We start from the raw sequence: 22729 nt of genomic DNA on the forward strand, positions 1-22729 counted from the left end.
AAGAAATTTCAGGATCAGGAAGGCAAATGCATGCTGTCCCCAAAAGCATGACCCTACATTTACTACTTTCATATCTTACTGGACTGGTTCTTCTCTGCATAGTGTATTTTTTAAGCATATTTCAGATATAAAAGGAGACCTAACTAGATGCCGACATCATGCCACTTGGAAACCAAAAGTAGTCAGTGATCTTGTCAGGACAGTCCACTACAGAGGAAAGCTGCTTTAAGAGGAATCTTCACACAGGATTCAGCTGTTAAAGGGAAACACTTTGAATAACAAAGATGGTCAATCACTTCTGTAACTTTACAGAGCAATGTATGCCCACCTGCAAAGGCTTGATACAACAGACACATCTTACATAGATTTATGTACTTCAGTGCCTATGTAAGGTTTTGTCCGTGGAAGAAACTAACTGCATATATACATGCATATACATATGTTCACTCACCTTGCCTTCCTTTCCACCCCTCCATCACCCAGATGCCTTCATTTTGAAATATCTGAGGGTGTATTTGCACAATTAGACAACCAGTTTTATCAGCAGCCAACCCAGAAGGCTCCAAGCCTGTTGCAATTGTTAACTAAAACATACTAGCCAAAGCTAAAGTGCTCAATTCACTGCCAGTAATCTACAGGCCATACACAACCCCATAGCAGGTTCCTGAGTGATGGTTTGAAAAATATGTCAGTGTGTAGCTTTATGCTTAATGCAACCACCTCAGCCTCCAGAAGTGAGGAAAAAAAAAAAAAAGGCAAAACCAATGACCTAATCCAGAAAGGAATCCAATCTACCACCTCCACTCATGTTACTTCTTCAACTCCCTTATGAAAAAGAGAGTTTCTGTTGTGGAAGTGGAAATGACAACTCCTACCCTGGGGCCTGTGGGCCCTAAGCCAGGAGAGTAAAAAGAGCTGAAGGAGATGATGCAGTATATGGAGAAAAACTCCCCATGCTGAGATGGTGCTGGACCTGCATGCCAGATGGAGCCTGGGCATGCATGCAGCCATATCCAAGAGGAACAGCTTGCTGGAAGAGCAGAGTCACCCCTGACTTCTACTGCTGATGCCTGAACCCCAGTACAGTAACAGACCCTGCCTGGAGGCACTGCAGGTACCAGGACCTCACTGAGTGTCACCAGGGTGCTGGGACAGTCGGGTCAGGACAATGAGAGCAAAGGATCCCAAAGCTCTCACCACTCTGGGCTAACTGCTTGGGGTGGTAAACAGCTTGGGATGCAAGTGAACTCCAAAGCTGTAAGATCCTTAGGATGCAAGAATGTGTAATAACATGGCCTCTGCAACAGTATGTCCTACAGCCCACCAGCAGCTACTCCCTTGCCTAAGGTTTCCTCTGGAGACAGCAGCAGGCTGAATAAATCATTTGGCAGCTGCCAACCCCCAGTAAGATCTCTATCCCAAGAGCCAAAGGAACTCCCCAAACAGATGGCCAGCAACATGTGCTCAGCATGCCCACGCTTGGAAAATACCATGTTCACACACCACGTGCAGACCAACCTCACCACACATACGCAGTCGGTCCAGTGCCACAGTACAGGATTCTCTCATCACCACTGAAATAAGCCCAGACTAACTGGGCCAATGTAGGAAAAGGCACTATACTCTGACTTAGTGCACAGGCAAGCCTTAAAACGGACAGCAAGAGAGGCAAGGAGAAAGGGTAGAAGCTGACAGAAAACTAGGTTTCCTGCACTCAGCTATAAAGGAACCCTTGAATCCCTCTAGTACACAAACTTATTGTACAGTGATCTGCAATGACAAATAAAACCGTGTAGAAGGGCCTCCTAAACTTTAGGAGAAGAGCAGTATGACAGCATGGGAAGATGAGTACAGAGAGGAAGAACAGCAAGACAGAAGGAAATTATGTACAACATGCCAGTGCTTAATTATGAATGGCTTCATGGAGTTTATAGATATTTAAGGTACACGACAGAACAGGAAAATCACTTATGCTTAGTATCAGACACTAGATAACCCTTATCCTTTTACATAGCACATATTTGATTAGGTGCCTCTGAGCCAGGTGCAGTAGTTCACTACTGAGCTGTGAAACTCTCCCTTCAGGCCTGGTCTGGGACCTGCTACCCCAGAGCAAAGGCAGACTCTGCTCAGGTCTGCTTGCAACCATGTACTCTTATGTACCCTTCTGCTAACATCCCCGTGCTACCAGAAACATTAGGAAATTAATAAAAATTTCACAACACTGAAGTGCTTTGCTGAAATGCTACAGGGTTTTTCTGCACCTTGCCTCCATTAGATAAACCCCATCTCTTCTATTGAAGGTGGCATCTGCCTGGAACAAGAGAACTTCAGCCCAACAAGTGCCTGCCTCATCTTCCCAAATTTGGCCTCTAAGCCATTCTGCCTTCCTGAAATTGCTGCATCAGTCACTGGAAACTTACTATCTGCCTTTCTCAAGTCTTTGTATCAGGGAAATGCCCCCTCCCCTGCACTGGGTAGATAGAACCTAACCTCAGAGTTGGTGCCCACCTACTACCACCCTTCTTGGGGTGATGGCAAGGGGTTGAGAGAAGAAGAAAGGAAAAACCTCAGTGTTGCAAAAGGAAAACAGGCCTGTAACTTTTTTTTCCCTGAAATGTCAATGCAAGTGATAATGTGCTGGGATTGCTGTGAACTATCTGGGGGTGACTCAGACTGCAGGAAAGTGTTATTTCTTGCCTTCTCTTTGTCCTTCTACTTACAGACCTTTGTCCGACAGCTGTTTCCCTGTGCTCAGATCAGTGAAAAGCAGGTAAGAACTGACAACATTGTATTTAGATTCCCCAATATAATTTCTCCCTTTATTATTCAAAACACCAGGGTAGATTTGCTTAACGATTAAAAAAAAAAAAGCCCAAACCCTTTCAACTTCATTTCACTCAGTGACTACTTGCCTTACAAGAGAGATATTACCAGGCACAGGCAGTACAGCTCAGCAGGACAGTGACCCAGCTGCCAGGCCTGGCACAGGCTCACAGCCCCAGTACCACACCCACTGGCACCCCGCAGACAGACGGCAAACCCAGCATTGGCAGCCCTGCTTGATGCCCCCTCCCACCAAATGCCTGGGGATTTGGACAAGTAGTTATCAGGTGTGTACAATCAAGGCTAAGCCTGAGCCAATGCAATCTACCTTTTTTTTTTTTTTTCCCAGTGGGCAATGTATCATTTACCTGCTTCTTGCACTGTTCTGAACACCGAGCCACCTCAACTTGCTCCTTCTTAGACTATGGGTCTTCAACCATGAGCATCACTACTTAAAAGTATCAGGGAGAGAAAGCTTAGACATTCATTCCCTATTATTATATTCAGTTCTCACATCATTAAGTTTTCAAATGAAAAAGGATAAGTCTTGATGATAAATCCCAGCTCCCACAAATAATACCCAAGCAAGAATAATCTTAGAGATCCAGATTTGTCTTTTGCTGACCTCAGCCATTCCTAGGTTTCACAATAATTTACAGAAATTACTTTTGTGATTAGGTTTTGAAATAACAGTACCATTTAATAAACCCAGCTGGGTGATTACTTAATTATCTTATGGTGATGATTATTTAGCTCAATATTCAGAGCTTAGAGGAGACTGGTTAAGCCGAAGATAACTTACCTAATTTGTATTTTACAAAGGTTAAACAGACTCTAGAATTGAACAGGTTAGGAATATGACTTTTTGAAGCCATTTTTAAACACTGTGCTTCCTGGAGCACTCAGTGTCATCCAATTACCTCAGCTGAGCATCAGGACATTGACACAGCAGGGAAGAAATTTACTGGAAGAACTTTTGCAGGTAAGAATCTACAGTGAAAAAGAAAAATTCCTCAAAATGTAATGAAGCAAATGCAACACTGTGCTGGCTTTGACCAGGATAGAGCTAATTTTCTTCACAACAGTTAGTATGAGGTTATGTTTTGGATCTGTGCTGAAAAGAGAGTTGATAATGCAGAGATGTTCTGGTTCTTTCTGATCAGTCCTTACACAGAGCCAAGGCCTTTTCTGCTTCTCACCCCACCCCACCAGGGAGCAGGCTGGGGGTGCACCAGAAGCTGGGGGGGGGGGACACAGTGGGGACAGCTGACTCCAACTATCCACAGGGATATCCCCCAGCATATGATGTCATGCCTAACAATAAGAGCCAGGGAAAAGAGAAGCAAGGATGTTGAGAGTGATGGTGTCTGTCTTCCCACATTACCCTTAGGCACGGAGCCCTGCTTGCCTGGGGCTGGCTGAACACCTGCCTCTTGATGGGAAGTGGTGAATGAATTCCTTGTTTTGTTTTGCTTTGCTTGTGTGTGTGGCTTTTGCTTTACCTATTAATCTGTCTTTAGCTCAACCCACAAGTTTTCTTACTTTTCTTACCCTTCAGATTCTCTCCCCCGTCCCATTGAGAAGAGAGTGAGCAAGAGGCTGGGTGGGCCTTAGAATCATACAGGGTTTAAACACAAGCAATCCCATATAATTCAAACTTTGCTTTTATTTATTGACTCTTCAGGAGATCTTTAGGTTTACTCCACTTTTCAGTTCCTAAGAATTAGAGTTCTGCCTGAACTGTGTTTCCTGAGAAACAGAAGTCCATTTTTCACTTTCTGAAATGCATTACAGACATTAAAAAAGGTCCCTTCCTTTTTTTTTCCCCTCGAATAAATGCAGATTATTATTATATTTTTAGGTATTTTTAATATATTTTCTATTTTTTATTTTCATGTATATGCATATATTTACACACACACCCCTGGAAACTGAAGTGTGTTCCGGATACCGGTGCAGTTTCCCATTTTGGCCCTAGGTGGCAGCGATACCTTACACCACATGGGAGCTGCTCTCTCAAAACGCTGCGGGAAGGCAGAGGGGCTCGTCCCTCCCTCTCTGGGTTGGTTCCTCCGGGCCTGGGTGACAAGAGGCCACCGCAGCTCCTTAGGATTGCAACATTTTCCTTGCCGAACACAAGCAAAGCAAAACTCTTGCGCTGTCCCCACCAGGATGACGAGTATTCCAGCAGGACTGCTCTTCCCTTTAAAAGCAGCGTTTCCCAAGGGCAGGAAAGGTTACAGCATCGGGCAGAGAGGTGCAGGGACTGCTAGAGAGAGATAATTATGGAGAGCACCAAACCTCTCACTTGCAGTCCGCCTCCCTACACTTAGAGCGATTATTTCTATTACTTAATGCTTTAAAACTTTTATTTTCCCAACTACGCAGCACTTTACTACTTTAAGTAATCCTCTTTTCATCCAAGTCAAGGAAATAAGTACTATTATCCTTCCTCCCTTATTTGGAGATGAAGCAAGTTGTCCAAGGTGACACACTGAGTCTGGAGCCACCCGAAGCCAGCGCTCCTCACTTTTAGTCCTACCCTGAGATTTCCTAGACAATCCTGCCCTTAAAAATTGTTCTGACTTCATTGTGGTCAGCTTCAAAGAGCAGCAGCCAGAGCATGCTGAGAGAGGAGAGGCAAACCCATGCCCCTCTTATGAGCAGAAGAGCACGGAGCACATCCAGCTCCCGAAAACTGCAAAGCAGGGTGGTCTGCAGCACTCAAGATCTCTCCCAGCTATAGACTGGGTTGTTGTTCCCACTTGGATTTTTCTTTCTTTTGCACATGCAAGGATATGAGAATGAGTGTACCAGGCATGCCAGCAGGGAACAGAAGGAATAATGCTAAGACCAGCAGGGAATAGTTTGAAAGGCCAACATTTAAAAGTCACAGACAAATCCCTGGAGGTGTCCACATTATTGAGTATTTTCTGTCACTCTCCTTACATGTTCCCCTTGTATTCAAAAAAGCTGTCAGAAGAAGGGTAGTATTTCTACAGTTGTGCTCCTGAAGCTTGGCATTTGAGATGGGCATTATCAATGCAGGTCCTAATGCAAGCTGATGAGCCCCACCAGTGATGCTGCCCTCACTGCTGGGAGGCAGGGGATGGTCAGGATGCTCACCCATCTTGCATGACGGGTGCAGGGATTTTGCTGCAAGGAGCAGACATGGGGCAGTGTTCAGTACTCCTTCAACATCTGCTTTATGAGAGGAAAAAAAAAAAACCACAAAGACAGAAGTCACCAGGTTGAGGAAGAATCAATTTAGCAACATCAGAAACTTGTTAAGCACCTCCCTGTAAATCATTTAATCTCTTTTCCCTCAACATCTCCCCCTGGAAATCACAGGTGATGACAGTAAGAGTTGATCATTGTAGAGCAAGACTTATCTTGGTTTTGTTCCAGCAAACAGGAGAGTGCCCAGGAGCTGCTTGGCCATGGCTACCTGCATTCCAGCAGGATGGTTGTGATTACCAGCAACACTGTCCTCCCAGTACATCAGTCTTCCCAAGGCACAGCCAGCAACACCACAACACACACCTCCCTGGGATGTCCAATGCACAGACTCTATACCCAAATGGCTGGGCCCCAAAAGTCACTCAGCACTGCCACTAGCATCAGCTGCTCCCACAGATGTTGTGTTGTCCTAGTGAAGCAGCCCTGGGCATGCTCCTGGTGTGCTCCACACCCTACATACAGCCTTCAAATCCCTCTCAGATGCTCTGCAAACCTTGCCTCACTCCCAGCTGTGAAGCCAAACACTGCTGATGGATCAGACAGCAGGGGGACACATTCAGTATTTTATCCATCATGACAGAGACACCATTCAATACCATCCACATTCATTTCAGGGTGCCACTGATGCCACCACAGTTGTCATTCAGCATCGTTCCATCTCTTGCAGTTATCCCCCCAAAGCCTTGTATTTCCCCTAATATTAAAACGGGCTTTGAATGTTTTAACAGACACACTAAGAGATGGCAGGGCTTGCTATGGGACAGCAAGCAGCATCCTCAGCAGCACTGCAGAGAAAGCATCCAATACTCCAGAGCACTCAAAGGTTGTTCTCCCCCTGCCATAATCTGTTTAAGGCCTCAGCACACCAACCAAGGTATTAAACAAAGAAGCAAAAAGCATGGGAAAGATTATACAATGAGATTTGCAGAAGGGATGGAAACATAAAAAGAAAAGAATAAAGATGAACATAAACTGGTGTCCACACAGGAAAACTCATTTACAGAACAAGAACATAACTACTACTTTTCAACACGTACTTATCAAAGAGCAACTTTTTTTTACTTTTTTCTGGGATCAGTCCTTTTCTGCCTTTTGAGTGTTACTAACATTTGTGATTCCAGTGATATTTCACCTCCTTTTTAATACAATGAGAACTTCAACATCCAGGCCTTTTTTTTTTTTTTTAAACATGAAGGAAGTTCAGCCAAAGAAACCCAAAAATATCTTTAGTACTTATTTTGGACACCTGACCCCATGAGTTTTCTATGTGTGAGGTTGGTAGTAAAGGCAGTAGATAATTTATCTGTTCATTTCTCCTATGCTTTCTAGAAGAATCAGAGTAAGGGAGACCATGTGTTTGGTAAGTTGGCCAGAAATATGTACAATTAGGCAAGAAATATGTACAACTTAGCCATAATTCAGCTGCTGGAAGGCATGATTATCTAGAAATCTGACAGGCTTGAAGAAAGAGAAAACTGAAGGTAATTAAAGGACAAAAAAGGCCCATTTGAATAGGAAAGGTATGATACTGCATCTTGATACACTTCTGAAATAACACAAAAGGAGGTTTACTTCATAGTCCACTACAGGAACTAGCCAACAGTCAGCTAATTTGCTTTACCATTTTCTTTTAAGACATATAGCTGAACTTTTGCTTTTTCCATTCACTATTTAAATCTGGTTTTAGACTCTATACACTGCTCAAAAAACAAAAGTATTCCTTTTGAAAAGAATCCACTTATTGATAGCTTTTGCACACAGAATAACGCCTGCTTGGTTAAAAAATAAATGTGCTTTAGAAGTGTATAAATAACCTGCATCTTACTGCTCACACAATCTATTTACCTTGTGCAACTCACTCTGCAGGGGACAGTGAGAACACACTGGTCCTTTCCAGTCTCACACCACAGAGCAAATGCATTACCTTCCCAACTCTCATGCACCACACTCTGCTTTTAAGGTTTGCACTGCACACAGCACAGAGTTTCTAGCAGAATTTCCTTCTAGTACCCAAGACTAATAAAAAACTTAAAACTCATTCATATTTGATGTCTGACTTTAGAGACCTTTGAAGTCTCATTCTCCACAAGTATGACTTCCTCTTAAAACAGCTTCAGCTTATCAGAAATGCTGATGAGTAATAGTGATGACAAACCTACAGCAGAGTTTTCGGTACAGTCAGTAACCACTTCTTGCCAACCCATCATCAATTCCCATGAAGTGCTCACTTGACTGTGATTATCATTACTTATAAGGGCACCATGAAATTGAAACTGAGACAGTGCTTTAAAAAAAAATTAAAAAAAAAAAATATATATATATATAAGAGCAGTTCTGGGTACTAAAGCAGCTCCCAAATCCTCACCACTGAACTGCATATTCTTCTTCACAAGAAAGTGATGTTTCCTCACTTGCCTCCAAGAGGAAAGGCACCACTTGCTCTGGTAACAGACAATACTAATGAACCATACAAAGGAAATAATGGGTTACTTCATGCATTTGACAGCTTACTGCAGCTTTAAAAGATTTGTGAAGATGAAAATCCATTTCCTTTATCTCAAATTATTTCATTTTAGGTACTTGTAGCAATTATAGCTAACATTTTTCAGGCAGAAATGTGGTTTTTGAATTACAGAATCCAATTCAATGCAACACTCAAATTAATCTAGCCCATTTTTCCAGCTCTGAAGTCTACGGGGTTAAGATTTGACAAGTTCCAGTTTCATCTGTAACCAAATGAGAGTTAATATTCCTGTGCTATTTAAGTGCTCAGGAATGAGACTACCTCCCCTTGAGGAGACACCTCCTCTCCTCCTCATGCAGGCTCCAGAGTAGAGGAGGGTACAAGGTATACATCCCAGTAAATGGGTGCAGGAGATGCAGTAAGGGAGAGCTTTGGGAACCCTGCATTCATCATGTTTTACAACTGGCTTTCAGGAGGGAGCTGCCAATTGCCAGGGCTGCAGCTCCACAGCAAGTGCTCAGGTGCACCCCTGGCCCCAGCATCCCTGCCAGCACTCCTTTTTTGCTCCCTGATCTGTCTGGAATCTAACTAAAAACCAAACCAAACAAAACAAACCCACACAAACAAACAAAAAAACCCAACAGTGAGTGTTCAGCCAGATCAGCCCCCCGAGGCCTCACACCACTACCTTGGCAGCTCCCTATGGAGGACAAAGTGGGAGGAAACATAGGACCAGGATGGAAAGAAAGGCAAGACTGCAGACTTACACCTGGTGTAAACTGTCTAAGGATCACACCTTCCAGCTACAATCAGACAACTTTTTTTGACAGCAAAATGAAATGGGACCCAAGGCTATTGCCAGGAACTGAATGCATGAAAAGGCCACCCTCCCAAATGGCCCCTTGGCCATTGCAGTCAGCAAAGAGACAAAGGGAAGAACTGCAGGCATATCGAAAAGCACGTCAGAAAAAGGACCTCCCTGCAACATCACAGTGTAGTATTCAGCTTGGGTGGGTGCCTCAAGGTCAGGGACACCCTATGGTTACCCTTGACAAGGGAGTACTGCATCCCACCCAGAAGACTCTTGGCTCACAAAGCAGGTTAGGTACCCATTTACTGTTGAGCTGATTAAAGAGTCTCAAAAAGTTTCAAGTGAGATTCAGGCTTAAGCCTTTGGCTCTGCAACAACACATTTAACCACTCCCTGTCCTTGCAGGGATCATTTTCCCACTATTTTCTTGCTGCTTAAGTAAAACAAACATTACACTTCTCTGGGCCCCTACTGGGCCAGTGTTCTGCATCTAGCAAACAGTTAATGCAGCTTCACAGAACAGTAACAGTGATAAAATTCCAGAATATTAGCAAATACATGGAAAGCAACAACAATGTATATTTCAAATCTTCATACATTCCCCTTCAAATTACAGCAACAGCAAACAGGATGTCACATTTGAGCCTCCAAATGCAAAACTAAATAAGGCTACATAAAACAGCAGGACCTAAATCCAAAGACAGCAGGTTTTAAATATATGTTCTGATTTTTTTTTTTCTTCTATTGACAAAAACAGCCGCAGCAAAAGACTACAGGGAGCATTAAAAGTGACACCAGAAGTTCTTCCAGCAGTTGCCTATACCAGAACTCCTCAAGAGGCTTTGCTGCAGACCCACAGAGCATAAGGAGAAGGAATTTGGTGAGAGGGTCTCATACTCACTGTCTGCAAAGTTTCTTCCTGTCGTCTGCTTTGGCTCTGCCGGTTGATAAAGGAGCGTGTCGAGAGTTTGTAATGGTTCAACAAGCAGATGATCACTACCACCATAACAGTTATAACCACAATTATGATGATGATTTGAACAAACTCCAGTTCAGCTAAAACAAAGAAAAAAAAGAAAAATATGTCAATCATGCACAGAATATTATCCATCAAAGCAATAACCTGAAAAACCCTCAGATGTACATCAGATTTATCTGGAGTAAGATGCTTCTGTTGTCCATGTCAAAGTTTTGTGAAGAAAATTGTGTTTTAAAAAATATGAAAGTTTTAATATTTATTTATATGAGATGCAGATATTTATATAAGATGCATGTCAAAGCTAAAACTTCTCTGCAGCCTTCATGGGTAATAAATTCTTCAGCATAAACACCAGAAACAAGCCTTTTCAATTATATAACAATTTCACTAGGGAAAAATACCAAACACCAAAACCCGAAAAACAACAACAAACAAAACCCAAAACAAAACTACACATAGAATTCACACTATTTTAATAGCCACCTGCAATGCCAATAGAGTCCAGGGGCTTCATAAGCTTCAAAGCAGAGGCAATGGAGAGAGGAATCAAGACACTGTATCTAGTAAACTATCCTTATTTTTGTATTAGATAAACAGCACGAGAATTACCAAAGTAAAGTGGAAAACAAACTTTTCTTCCTATTGAATCTACATGCAATGTCTTTTTCAATTACTTGCTTCTTTCCAACTAGAATAAAATTAACTTCACTAGGCCATTCCCATTCAGGTAAAAATCAAAAAAGCTATCTAGTACTCTAAAACAAGATACATTCCACAATAGTTAAAAATGAAACTGGGGCCTTGGCTGTTGCAAGAGATACAGTTACAATGAACTCTCCATCAGAGCCTGTCATCTTACCCAAAGTCCTGCCTATACCACAAATATTAAGTATATTTAGCAATGAGTCACTCTTGCACTCTTTTGGCTATACTGGAGCAGCAAGGATGAGCAACATAAGGGGGGGAAATTGCCCTTTGGTGTTAACACAGTTGCTGATATTTCTATGGAAACTGCATTGCTCACAGGGGATGCTCTCATCTTGAAAGACAACTCCAGTTAATGGGAGGAGGTCTTTGGTTGCTAGGCTGGGAGAAAAAGCAAAGCAGCAGGGTGGGTTGCTCAGTTTCAGCACCTTCCAAAAATGGCATTACTTTCAGGCACAAAAACACTAACTTTGGGGAAAAGACATTAAATGTCTGTTTTCAAAAGAAATAAGGGTAACAAAAATATAAAAAGACAAAACAAACATCAAAGAATACAAACTCTCCCCCATCTCTTTCACTCCTAGTCACCCTCAGCCCTCCCTGTAGCAGCATCACACTTACACAAACAGAACAGGACTAAGAAGCTGAGCCAGAAAACCCCCCTCACATAAAATCTGAAATGACCTGCAGTAGAACTAAGGGAAACCCAAGGCTGCGGCACTATTCTGAGATCCCTCACAAACAACACCTTAGGCTGCAGGAGCTGCAAGAGCACTCCGTGTCCAGTGGGGGCTGGTGCCAAGGTCCAGCTGTTTGTCACAAGACACCAGTGGGCACAGGCACACCACCATCTAAGTGCTGAGGTACTCTGATCATCTCAGTAGGAGTAACTAAACTGATTCCAGGGTAAGGAAAGAGTAAAGAGCAAAATAATACTCATAATTTCATTTTTCTTTGCTGTTTAGTATGACTCACTCATTGGTAAGACCACCAATATTTTCAGAAAATGTGATTAGTCAGTGCTTTGCTCTGCTTTTGCTATCAATCCCATATGCAGCAATGTTTGGGTTTTTTTCCTCTGTTGAGTAACTAGAAGCTAGCAATGTCAGCACCAAAACCTCAAAAAGCCCAAAGCATAGAATTAGTTAAAAACCAAACCCACCAGAACTGTGCTTAAGTAAAAAGTCCATTTTACTTGCCTCAGAAGCACAGAATACAGACTGGACACAGTTGACAACTGCTGCAATTCACATTCTGTGGCTACGAATTATCAAAGGGTTTCTTTACCCAAAACTTTTTTTTTTGGGGGGTGTCCATGAAATACATTACACTGGAAATTGAGAGACTGTTGCTAAAGACATGCAAAACAAACAATGTTGATTTAGGCTTTCCTAGAATGCAAAGATCACTGGAATAACATGTTACTTCTCTATCTGCCAAGAGCAGAGTTTTCTAAATTTATCAAGGTCCCACAGTGGTGGGGAATTGTACCTCTCCTTTAGAAATAAGGGATTGGGACAGTGAGCATTTCCCTCCGGAGGAATAATTCAGAAATGTTTTAGCCAAACATGGCTATGCAATACAAGAAAATAAATTAAAATCAAAGCCGCAGAAAACAGGTACGAGCACTCAGGATCCTGGAAAAACTCAGCTTTACAATACCAACACAAGTAAACACCCTACTGGCGTTCCACAGGATTTCCTCGCTGCAAACTGGAGGGAAAGGAAAAAGGAAGAGAATTTTTAAACTCTTTTTCCTCCTCCTGACTAGCCCTCATGCTACTCTTTAGGTCACTGACAGGGAAAAGCAAAGAGCAGCAGCTGCCACCTCCTCTATTTACCGGCACTTCTCAAGGCAAAGTGAACATTTTTTTCTGCGGGCTGCCGGCAGGCACGGAGTGACCCCGGGCTCCCCCTTCACCTCCTGCCCCGCTGCCCCAAAACGTGGTGGGAGCCAAGCACCGCCCTCCGGGTGGGCAGCTCCTCCTGCCGCCCCCTCTCCCTACAAATTAGCTGGGAAAGAGACTGGGGGGACCTTCGGGAAATTACATGGTTTTACCTCCTCAAGTCTGTCATGCTCATACACACCCCGTTTCTGCACAGAAAGAAAAAAATATTTATAATACTTCTCACACACACACACACACCCCGGAAAATATTTGTCACGGTAAACGCACAACATGGAAGAGGCAACTATGTAGTCAAATAATATATCACCTTCACAGAAGAGTACGGAAAAAAGAAATAATGATGTATATATAACTATCGTCAATCACTCAAGCAAAAGCGCCTGGACTAATCCCTGCTCCGCAGACAGCCTGCTCGGAACCCCCGGAGCCCCGGGCTCTGCCAGCCAGCGGGTTTCGCTCCGGTACCGCGGGGACGGGGCTGCAGTCCCTCCCCCTGGGGACACCCGGCCGGCCGAAGCGGGTACCTCTTTCCCACAACAGGTCTTTTAACCGTGCATCCTTCAGCGCTGTCCTGTTAAGCTGCTGCTGCTGCTGCTCACTGGACATGCTCGCCTCCGGCGGAGGGGGGGCTCAAGCCGCTCCGCCAGGCCCCCCGGCAGGCACCGCATCACCGGCAGCCCCGGGATCCATCCAGCGAGGGGACACCGTCCTGGGGCTGCCCGCTCAGCACCGCGTGGAGACTGACTGACTGACTGACAGACAGACAGACAGCCTGCCTCCTGTCCGCCCGTCCCTCCCTCCCTCTCTCTCCGGAGCTCAGACCGCAGCTCCCGACGGATCAGCTGCCGCCGAGAGCGGGCAGGGGAGGGTAGGGCACGGCAGGGCGGTGCACCGGGAGGGCTGGGCCGGCAGCGGGCGGGTCGGGCCAAGCCGGGCCAGGGCTGACACCGGCCGCTCCCGCCCTCCCCTCCCCGCCCCCCCCTCCTCTTGCTACGAGAGCCCCCGGCCGCGCGTGTGCGCACACGGACACCAGGGATGCGTATGGGCCCCCCTGTCGGCAGGGCCCCACCTGGATTCGTCTGGAACAAAATTAATTTTAAACAACACCCCAAAATAATAATTATTAGAAAAAAAAATCAACAGACGACACTTAAAAAAAAAAAAAAAAAAAAAAAAGAAGAAAGAAAAAAACCACCAAAAACACAAAACCCCCGCCGCGGCGCCGCGCTCCTCCCCAGGTCCCTCCGCGGGGCCTTGGAGGGGCAGAGGGAAGTGGAGGGGAAGGTCCGTACCTTACCCGCGCCGCCGCCGTCGCCGCCGCTCTTTAAGCCCGGCCCGGCCCGGCGGGCGCTCGGGGCGCCCCGGCCCTTCCGCCTGCCCCGGCCCCACCGCGACTGCGCATGCGCCGCCCCGCCCGCCCCCGCTTGGGTACCCGCCCCCCGTTTCCCCCCCCCCCCCCTCCCCGTCCCTCCGTCAGGGGCGCCCCCGCCGCCAGTCCCGGGGAGGGAGGTGCGGGGGGGGTGGGGGATGGGGGCAATCGAAGCGCCTTTCCGAGGAGTTATTTAATCATCCAGATTCCCTGTCAGTCCCGTTTCCACCCACTGGGAATGTCCCCGGCGAAGAAATCTCAGCCTTAGCTTCTCGTCTCCCTCCGGCGCCTTCAAGGATGCCACCACAAAAAAAAAAAAAAATACGTGGCGGCAGCAGAAACTCCGGCTGGGCGGCTGGGGTTGCGTTTTGCCAGGTTTTAGGGAGATTCGGGAAGGTATAAAATATATAGGGAGATGCATCCTACCGCAGTACTGCAAAACAATACCCACCATAAGAAACGATGCCTGTAACCTCAAGCAATCCACACGCACGAGAGTAGGGGGAAAGGAAAACACCGGAGATTTTGGGACTTGGGCTTCAGACTCTGATAGTTTCTTTAGCAAAGCTCCCCGGCTCTAGCACCGTCTGCCTTCCCCTTACCCCCTTTGCCCCTCCCAGCCCTGCCGCTCCCGGCTTGGCTGCTTTTCGGGGCAGATCGCTTCCCCATCCCAACCCGACAGACGGTCTGAGCACCACCACGAGGGCGGTAGCAGGGATTTCAAGGCTGCCCCCTCCGCTAGTGACCACAGCACCACGTCCCTCATGGGGACCATGTCCCTCAGCTCCCGGGATGTTCCTCCTACACCTGCTTCACCAGCACGGCCAAGCCCGCCTCCCGTTCCTCGTTACCTCTCTGGGTTAGGGCAGAGTCCCCAAAGCAGCGGGTAAAACCGGTGCGTGTTTGTGTCAGCAGGAAAAGCGAGTTCCCCCTCTGGTCTGCACTGAGCCAGGATTTGGGAGCTGCCGAGGAGCTGGGTGCCAGTGCTGGTGAGGCTCCAGGACCCACTTCCAGCATCCCTCCCCCTCACCACAGGGCCACAATGGTCCAAGCCCCCAGGACGAGCTCTGGGGCTGACCATGGAGACAGAGCCACTGATCCTCAAGCTTTTCAGATTTGCAAAACCCATGGACCAGTCTCCAAAAAGGATCCCTTGGCTCAAAGTCGAGGAGCCAAAGCCAGGAGAGGAAGGAGATTGAGAGGATTTGGCCTGCTTGTGGTCACACATCAGACTTGCACTAGGAAGAGTCAGGGGCTTAAAAATAGTAGGGAGGCACATCCTGGTATGTATTTATTTGTACACCACACACAGCAGAGCCCTCTTGACTGGCTACAGGCTATCCCCACTGCCTGGGCTTATGCAAATGTTGATGTTTAGGTCACACTGCAAGGTCTAAGGCCCCAGTCCAAACAGCTCCGTGAAGCTGGGGGACAGTGACTGTGGACTGTAAATAAACAACCTTTGAGAGTTCCTAGGTGAGCAGAATGATTTGAAATTATATGTCAATGGAATTGTTTTGTGCAAGCAGAGTATTAACCGATCTCAGCACCATTATCCTATGAGGAGAGGCTGAGGGAGCTGGGGCTGTCCAGCCTGGAGAAGAGGAGGCTCAGGGGAGACCTCATCACTCTCTACAACTCCCTGAAAGGAGGGTGTAGCCGGGGGGGGGGTTGCTCTCTTTTCCCAGGCAACTCTCAGCAAGACAAGAGGGCACGGTCTTAAGTTGTGCTGGGGGAGGTTTAGGTTGGATATTAGAAAGAATTTCTTTATCAGACATTGGAATGGGCTGCCCAGGGAAGTAGTGGATTCTCCATCCCTGGAGATATTTAAAAAGAGACTGGATGTGGCACTCAGTGCCATGGGCTGGTAACTGCAGCAGTAGTGGATCAAGGGTTGGACTTGATGATCTATGAGGTCCCTTCCAACCCAGCCAATTCTATGATTCTATGATTACCAGCACAGGGGAATAATTCTGTACGGACAGCAGATGTGGAGCACTTTCTGAAGTACCATCCCATTGTCCCTTGACTACTTGGAAGCAATTTATTCAACAGACTGGCCTTTTAAACATGTCTGTTGTATGGGCATGACCCACTTTGTGCGTACAGAATGAGAGATGGTTATCTTCCTGTTGCAAATTCTCCCTTGTCCAGGACTGAACTGTGAAACAAAGTTTCTGAGCCAAAGACTGACCCACATACATTATTCCCAAATCTCATGTTTAAAATGAAAAGTTGGTCTCAGACAAGCTTAAAGACTGGCCATGTGCTAGAAGGTGCATAATCTAGATGCACTGTGTTCTTGTGTTAATTGTGCAAGGCAAAGCAGCAGGCAAAAGCAACACAACCCCAAAGAAGCAAGTTTTGTGTAGGGTCTTAAGGCAGAAGAGGACAGTGTTTAAAGCCTCTAAATTACCATCCTGTTAAAGTGGTTCTTTACTCTGCATTAATAGGAAGGATTGTGACATTGATCTATGTTTTGTTTTGTTTTGTTTTTTAAATCACCCTTTGCAATCCTCAGTTAAAGAGCTCACTCCGAATCTTTCTTCCTAGAAAAACAAAGCGGCCCTTGATGTGCACAGTTGGTTGCACAGCCTGCACGGTCCATGTGCTGGCCACGCGTGTCCTGGTTTGTTTTCCTGTGCTGGAAGGATGGTTTGATCTGGGACACTGACTTATAACATGCTGTTTTAAAAGTAATAGCCCTAGCTCTGTTTACACTGGTGAGTGAGAAAATCAACTCATGAATTATCCCCACTGCAGTTCTATTAGTCCTCACACGCTGGCTCAACACAGGCAATTTACAGCCGTCTCCTCCAGCAGGGTTAAATGGTACAGTGAGGATAATATGCTGGCCTGAGGATAATATGTTTACCCGGGAGATTACGCTGCTGGTAGCTTCGATGCTCCCCTGCTGAAAAACAGGTACAGAATTTCCCAGTGCTGATGCATAAGGAATGAGAAACTCTGGGCAGGGAAAGGTAGTTGTAAATCTGAGGGTGATCATCAGCCCAAGCTACTCAAGACCATGGAAATATCCCAAAAGGGACACAGCAACCAGGGGGCCAAGAACCAGGAATTTCACACAGGTACCCATTATGTTGAGCACTGCTGTAACTTTCACTTATTAAGCTATAGCTTTCACTTATTTTAATCATTGACTAATCCCATCCTCCATTTAGTTCAATTAAAAAAGCGTAAACAAAATCAGATGCGCTGACAATACTGCAACCCCTTCCATCCTTCATTTTTATCATATTCCGTAGCTTTTTATTTTGAGCTCAGTTCTAATCAGTAGTTGTAAAAAGAAGCTATTTGAGTAAGAGAAAAGGCAAGAAAACATCACTGTGTTTTGAGGTTTTTTCAAATTCCATTGTTATTCAGAGTTCTCCCAGCAGTAATTGCAATTAGTACCTGGTACTGGACTCTGTGGAGACTCAGTGGTTGCAGCATGACTACACTGACTAAGCTCCCCATGGTTTCCAGGCAATTCCCAGCAAGTACAGGGAAGAATCATCCCTCATTATTAATATTCTTTTTTAGCCCATTCAAACAGGAGCTAGAAGAGTTGCACTAAGGACCACATTAAAAAAGCTGAGAGATCACATCATGCATTATCCTACCATAGGAACAGATGAAAGTTAAATGAGAGACAGAATTAGCATGGGTGCTAGAATCTGTGCATATGCAAGAATCCACCTCCAACACAAAACTGAAAGCCCTGTTGTAGAAATATAGGTTGCTAAAGAAGCTATTAGTGGTATTTTACACAGGAATAAAAATGTTCATTTTTTCACTCTTTGGAGTTACAGGGAGTCTCCTGCCAGGTGGATTATTCCCCCCATAAATCTCAACTGCCACAAACTCCATGGCAGACAGGAAGACAACAGGCACTTGACTGCAGATTAACAGACTATCAAGATTTTGTAGTACTTTCTTATTACAGTGTATGGAAAGACTTCAAAAAGCTGGACAGTACAGAAACTTTTCAAGATCACAGGAGAACTCAGAAACCCTGGTCTAAAATAAGAAGCCTAAGGGCTTCTCACAGAATAGAGATAAGAAGGGAAAGCAGAAGCAGGGTTACAATAAAGAACTAAAAATATAAGTAGAATGTGAAGAACTGTATTTTATTTCTGACATGAATATAATCAGCTGGCTTAGTGATATGAAGCTCTGCCTCACTGTCTAGTACCTGAAATAAAGGCTGAAGAAGGGAACCTCAAAAAGGCATATGAAGAGAGATGGGGGAGAAAGGGAATCAGCGTAATGCAAAATATGAAGTCAGTGATGACAGAAGAATAGTGCTTTTAAAGAACTACAATGCCAATATAAACTAATACAAACATTCAAAAGCAAATAAGGGAAATCCATCGATACTGAAAAATAGATCTACAAATAAACCAAAGGAATTTTCTTTGTTTCTTTTATCCTGCAGTTTTCTTATCATTTGTCTTGCAGCATTTACATATATGCTGTCTGGATGTATAATCATAAGGGAAATTAACCCTGGCTAACCCCATGCTGCAGCACGTTACAGAAATTGCTCTAGAGAAAACAACTCTAGGAATAAAGTGGGGGATGTTCAAACCATTGGAAATCAAGTGAGTCACAGACATGATAGGTCTGAAGGATGAGAAAATCTCTTTATGAGAACATGCCATTAAACATTACAATCAAGCATAAAATTGCTCTGCCACAGTATTTTGTTTTATTTGCATTGTTGAATTTCTCCTAACAATAATGGATAGTTTATAGCAGTAATGATTTATACAAAAGGAGCTGCGCAAATGCATCCCAAATGGGCGGCTTCTTTCTTAAGAATTGTAGACTCAGTTTCCTTCAGCTTGATCGCAAATCGGTGACTCACACAAATTTCACATCTGCCTTAGGATACAATGGTGCAGTTTCTAATGAGGTTTCGTGATGGATTAAGTTTCTATGGTGCAAGAGAGGAGCATAAACTTATGCTAATTTAAAAAAGCACACTGCGTTTCCACAAACTGCCATGGTGCAAAAACTTTGCCATTATCAATTGCCACCAGTATTTACTAAGTATTTACTAAGTTCACTACTTCTGGCTTCCACAGCCTTGCTTGAAATGACACATATTGTGTGCATACAATTTGCATATGTTCATGCACACAAACACAAGTTTTCCCCAATAAATCAATGTAATTGATCTAGAGATGGGGGCCACAGAGTAAGAGTATTTAAATTGGTCTGCAAAACACATTCACCTCACTTGCAGTACAGCACCAAAAGAGATGGGGACTGAACTTTTTGACAGGAAATCTTATTTGGAGTTGCTACAGTTTATAACTCACTTTAATAACAAAGTATTTTATTCCCAATCCCCAGCATTTAAAAAATGTTAAATTAGGCTCCCTCAAATCAGAAATCAGAAGAGTGGCATAAAACAACTCTTCAGGATACACCTTGGTCACATTTTTCCAGTGTTTCTTTGACCTTTGTCAAAATGAAGGTGTTCAACAACTCCCTTGACTCCAGCAGCTGAAGCATTAAGAAAGCCACTCAATTCACAGTAAAATCTTGAGAACTGACAACTCCGGGATTAGGAATCAGAATCAAGTCAAGACTTCTTAGGCCAACAAAAAAAAAAAATAAATAGGATAACTGCAGATATCACGTACCCAGCTCATAAGGGAAGCATCAGGAAGTTTCTAATGCACTTCTTTTCTGACTAGCATCCTAAGTGACTGTGAAGTCAATAATCCTCACATAGGAGATGTGAGGAGGAGATGGGAAAGTCCACAGAGAATGTTGGCTGTTGGATGCTTCCTGCAGTTTTTCCATAACCACTTATCAGGAGCCAGTTTTAACGCATCATCACAGGCATTCCTCGGCAAGCATTTCTGCCGCTTCCTTCAGGCTGGCAAATGAGTAAGACTTCCCCAAAATACATCCTCTAGAAAAGAGGGAATTAGGCGAGGGAGCTCGGCGCTCAATGGGAATTAGATACATCACTGCTGCTTGTGGAAAAGCAGACTTCTGAGTAAACCACCATTGAAATGACAACCACGTCGCAGAAGCTACCAGGCTATTTTTACCAAAGCAGAATATGTTATCTTTTCATTTTGTATAAAGGCAATAAAAATTCATAAGATTCATGCTCTGCATTTAAAGAGAAAAGCTTGGTAATACAGCATTCAGACCACATGGTTTTTCACATTACCATGAATGGTCTACATTCTCCAGTCTTTTGACATGTTCACAGGGATGGTGTTTACACTGACTCGCTCAGAGTACATCATATCACATTTTAATGATTCAGTTCGGCTCTGACAAAAGGAAACATCTGCCATAATTTTTTCTTTCGTGAACTTTATCACAATTAAAAATCTGACGTTTCACCAGCCTGTGTGCCAACTGAGAAGCACGCCAAGTTTGGCACTTCCTGATACATACAAATGCGTGCAGCATGAACAGCTAGTACCAACAGCACCAAGCCATCACTGACTTGTCAGTTCCCACCACAAAAGAGAAAAAAGATCACAGTTTGTGGGCAATAATTTCATAATCTTGATCTGGTTTCCATATGACAGAGTGCAAGAGAGAGAAAGCAAAAGAAAAAAAAGAACGCTTCACAGCTCTGTGTGATGACAACATAAGATTTCTATGTCTTGCCCTATTGCAGCCAGAAAAATATTAAAGCAGCATGTCAAAACTGGCAGAGCTTCTAAAAAACGATTTCCAAACATCAGTTGATGGACAGCACCCTAGAAACTCGATTCAAAGCTTAAATACGCATCTACTTTACATAAATGAGGCCAGTCCCACAATGTAATGACAGTATTCTTGTTTTCAGCAGAAATAATGGCATTACAAACTCAAGCCACTTCCAAGACACTGCACATACAATGGGAAGGCAGATGGATCATTTATTACAAAGACCACCAGCCTCTTGTACTTTGAATAAGGCTGGGGTCCCTCTTGTACCTCTGGGCAGTTCCAATGACACTGTCATTTCAGGGTGGAAACCAAGAGCCAGAAACACCACCATCAACTATGATACAACCACTGAGCAGGAGTAGCAGAGTCCCACTGCTCTGTGGGCTTTGGCATTACTGATCCCAGGCAGCTGGGGAGGGATGGACATCTCTGAACAGACTCCAGGAGAGGGCTGTGGTCTCAGCATAGGTTGAGGGCCACTTTCTAACACTGCTCCTCCACCTACTTCTTTTTTTCCTGTACTACCAGCATAATACTGGATTGAACAGAATACAGTTAAACTTGAAATGTCTCATAGGACAGGAGGACTTGAGGGACTGAACAAGAAAAGGAAGAGTGACCCTGCACACAGAACACACAAAACTGCCCCAAGTGTATGGCAGAGATGTTTATGGAGATGCATAATCTACTTGCTATGAGATCTGACTGAGATTCAGATTGTCTCCCCAGCTCTATCACAGACGTGCTAGTGACCTAGGGCAGGTCCCCTCAGCCCCACTGGATGTCCCTGCTCTCCTCCCTTGGTACCACGGCAGCACTTAAGCAGCACTTCAGCCTTCACATGCTGCCTGGTACCAGAACCATATGAAATTTGGGCTGCTAAGCCATTCATGAGGATGACTTTCAAGCTGCTAAATCACAAAAGTACATTTTCAAAATCTGCTCAGGACTGGCAAATGGGCAGGTGCCCTTTCCCAGTGAGCAAAAGGCTGGCCCTGAGCTGCTGCAATGGCGTTTTCCTGTGTGTGACAGCACAAAACAAAATTTGCTTGAAATCTCACCAGACACACTGGGAAGTGACAGCTAATGTATCTTACAGTTGGTTGGATGGTATTTTTGGACAGGAGGCTGCATTTCAAATTACTTCATCCTATGATGCCACTCTGTACAACTGTACATCTGACACTGTACTGACTCACAGTGCATAGCCCACTAAAGAGGTACCATTACACCCTGTCTGGGTGGGGTGAAACTTCCTGGGTCGATTTCCTTGTTGAAAAGGAAGTTTTGAGAGTGAGCAAGATACTCATTTTCAGGTTTAGAGTGAAACTGTGCTGTCCCAGGCGTGCTTGTAGGCACACAGAGAGCAGGAAAAGCACGTTCACTCCCTCTCACTTCTCTGTATTACCCCACTGGTGTAGCAAAGCTGATATTTCAAATTTGGTGTGGTCCTAGTTTTTTATTAAAAAACATGGTTTTCATTAAGGTAAAGGGTTAAAACCTGTTAAGCAGCCTCCAGGGCTTTCTGCACAGCCTAAGAGTGTAGGGATGCTCTTGGCACAGCACACCTTCCAGTCTGTCTCCAGGCAAGTACAAGGTGGACCAGCCATCCAGAGAAGAAAAGGGCACAGAAATATCTCCATCATCCCTTTTGGCCTGAGATCAGGGGTCTCTGACATCCATACTTCCAATCCACAAAGTCTGAAGCCAAAGCTGCAGAGAATCAGCCAGG

General features: G+C 44.7%; 1 protein-coding gene across 1 annotated transcript in view; it reads right to left on the reverse strand.

Moving 5' to 3' along the window:
* LDLRAD4 (low density lipoprotein receptor class A domain containing 4) overlaps window positions 1-22729 on the reverse strand; it is a 189103-nt gene that overhangs the window by 12218 nt on the left and 154156 nt on the right. Inside the window, 1 exon segment of the mRNA XM_030445600.1 lies at window positions 10243-10397. Within this exon segment, the coding sequence (XP_030301460.1) occupies window positions 10243-10397 (155 nt within the window).

Source organism: Calypte anna, chromosome 2 (genome assembly GCF_003957555.1).
Source record: "Calypte anna isolate BGI_N300 chromosome 2, bCalAnn1_v1.p, whole genome shotgun sequence".
NCBI classification, from domain to species: Eukaryota; Metazoa; Chordata; class Aves; order Apodiformes; family Trochilidae; genus Calypte; species Calypte anna.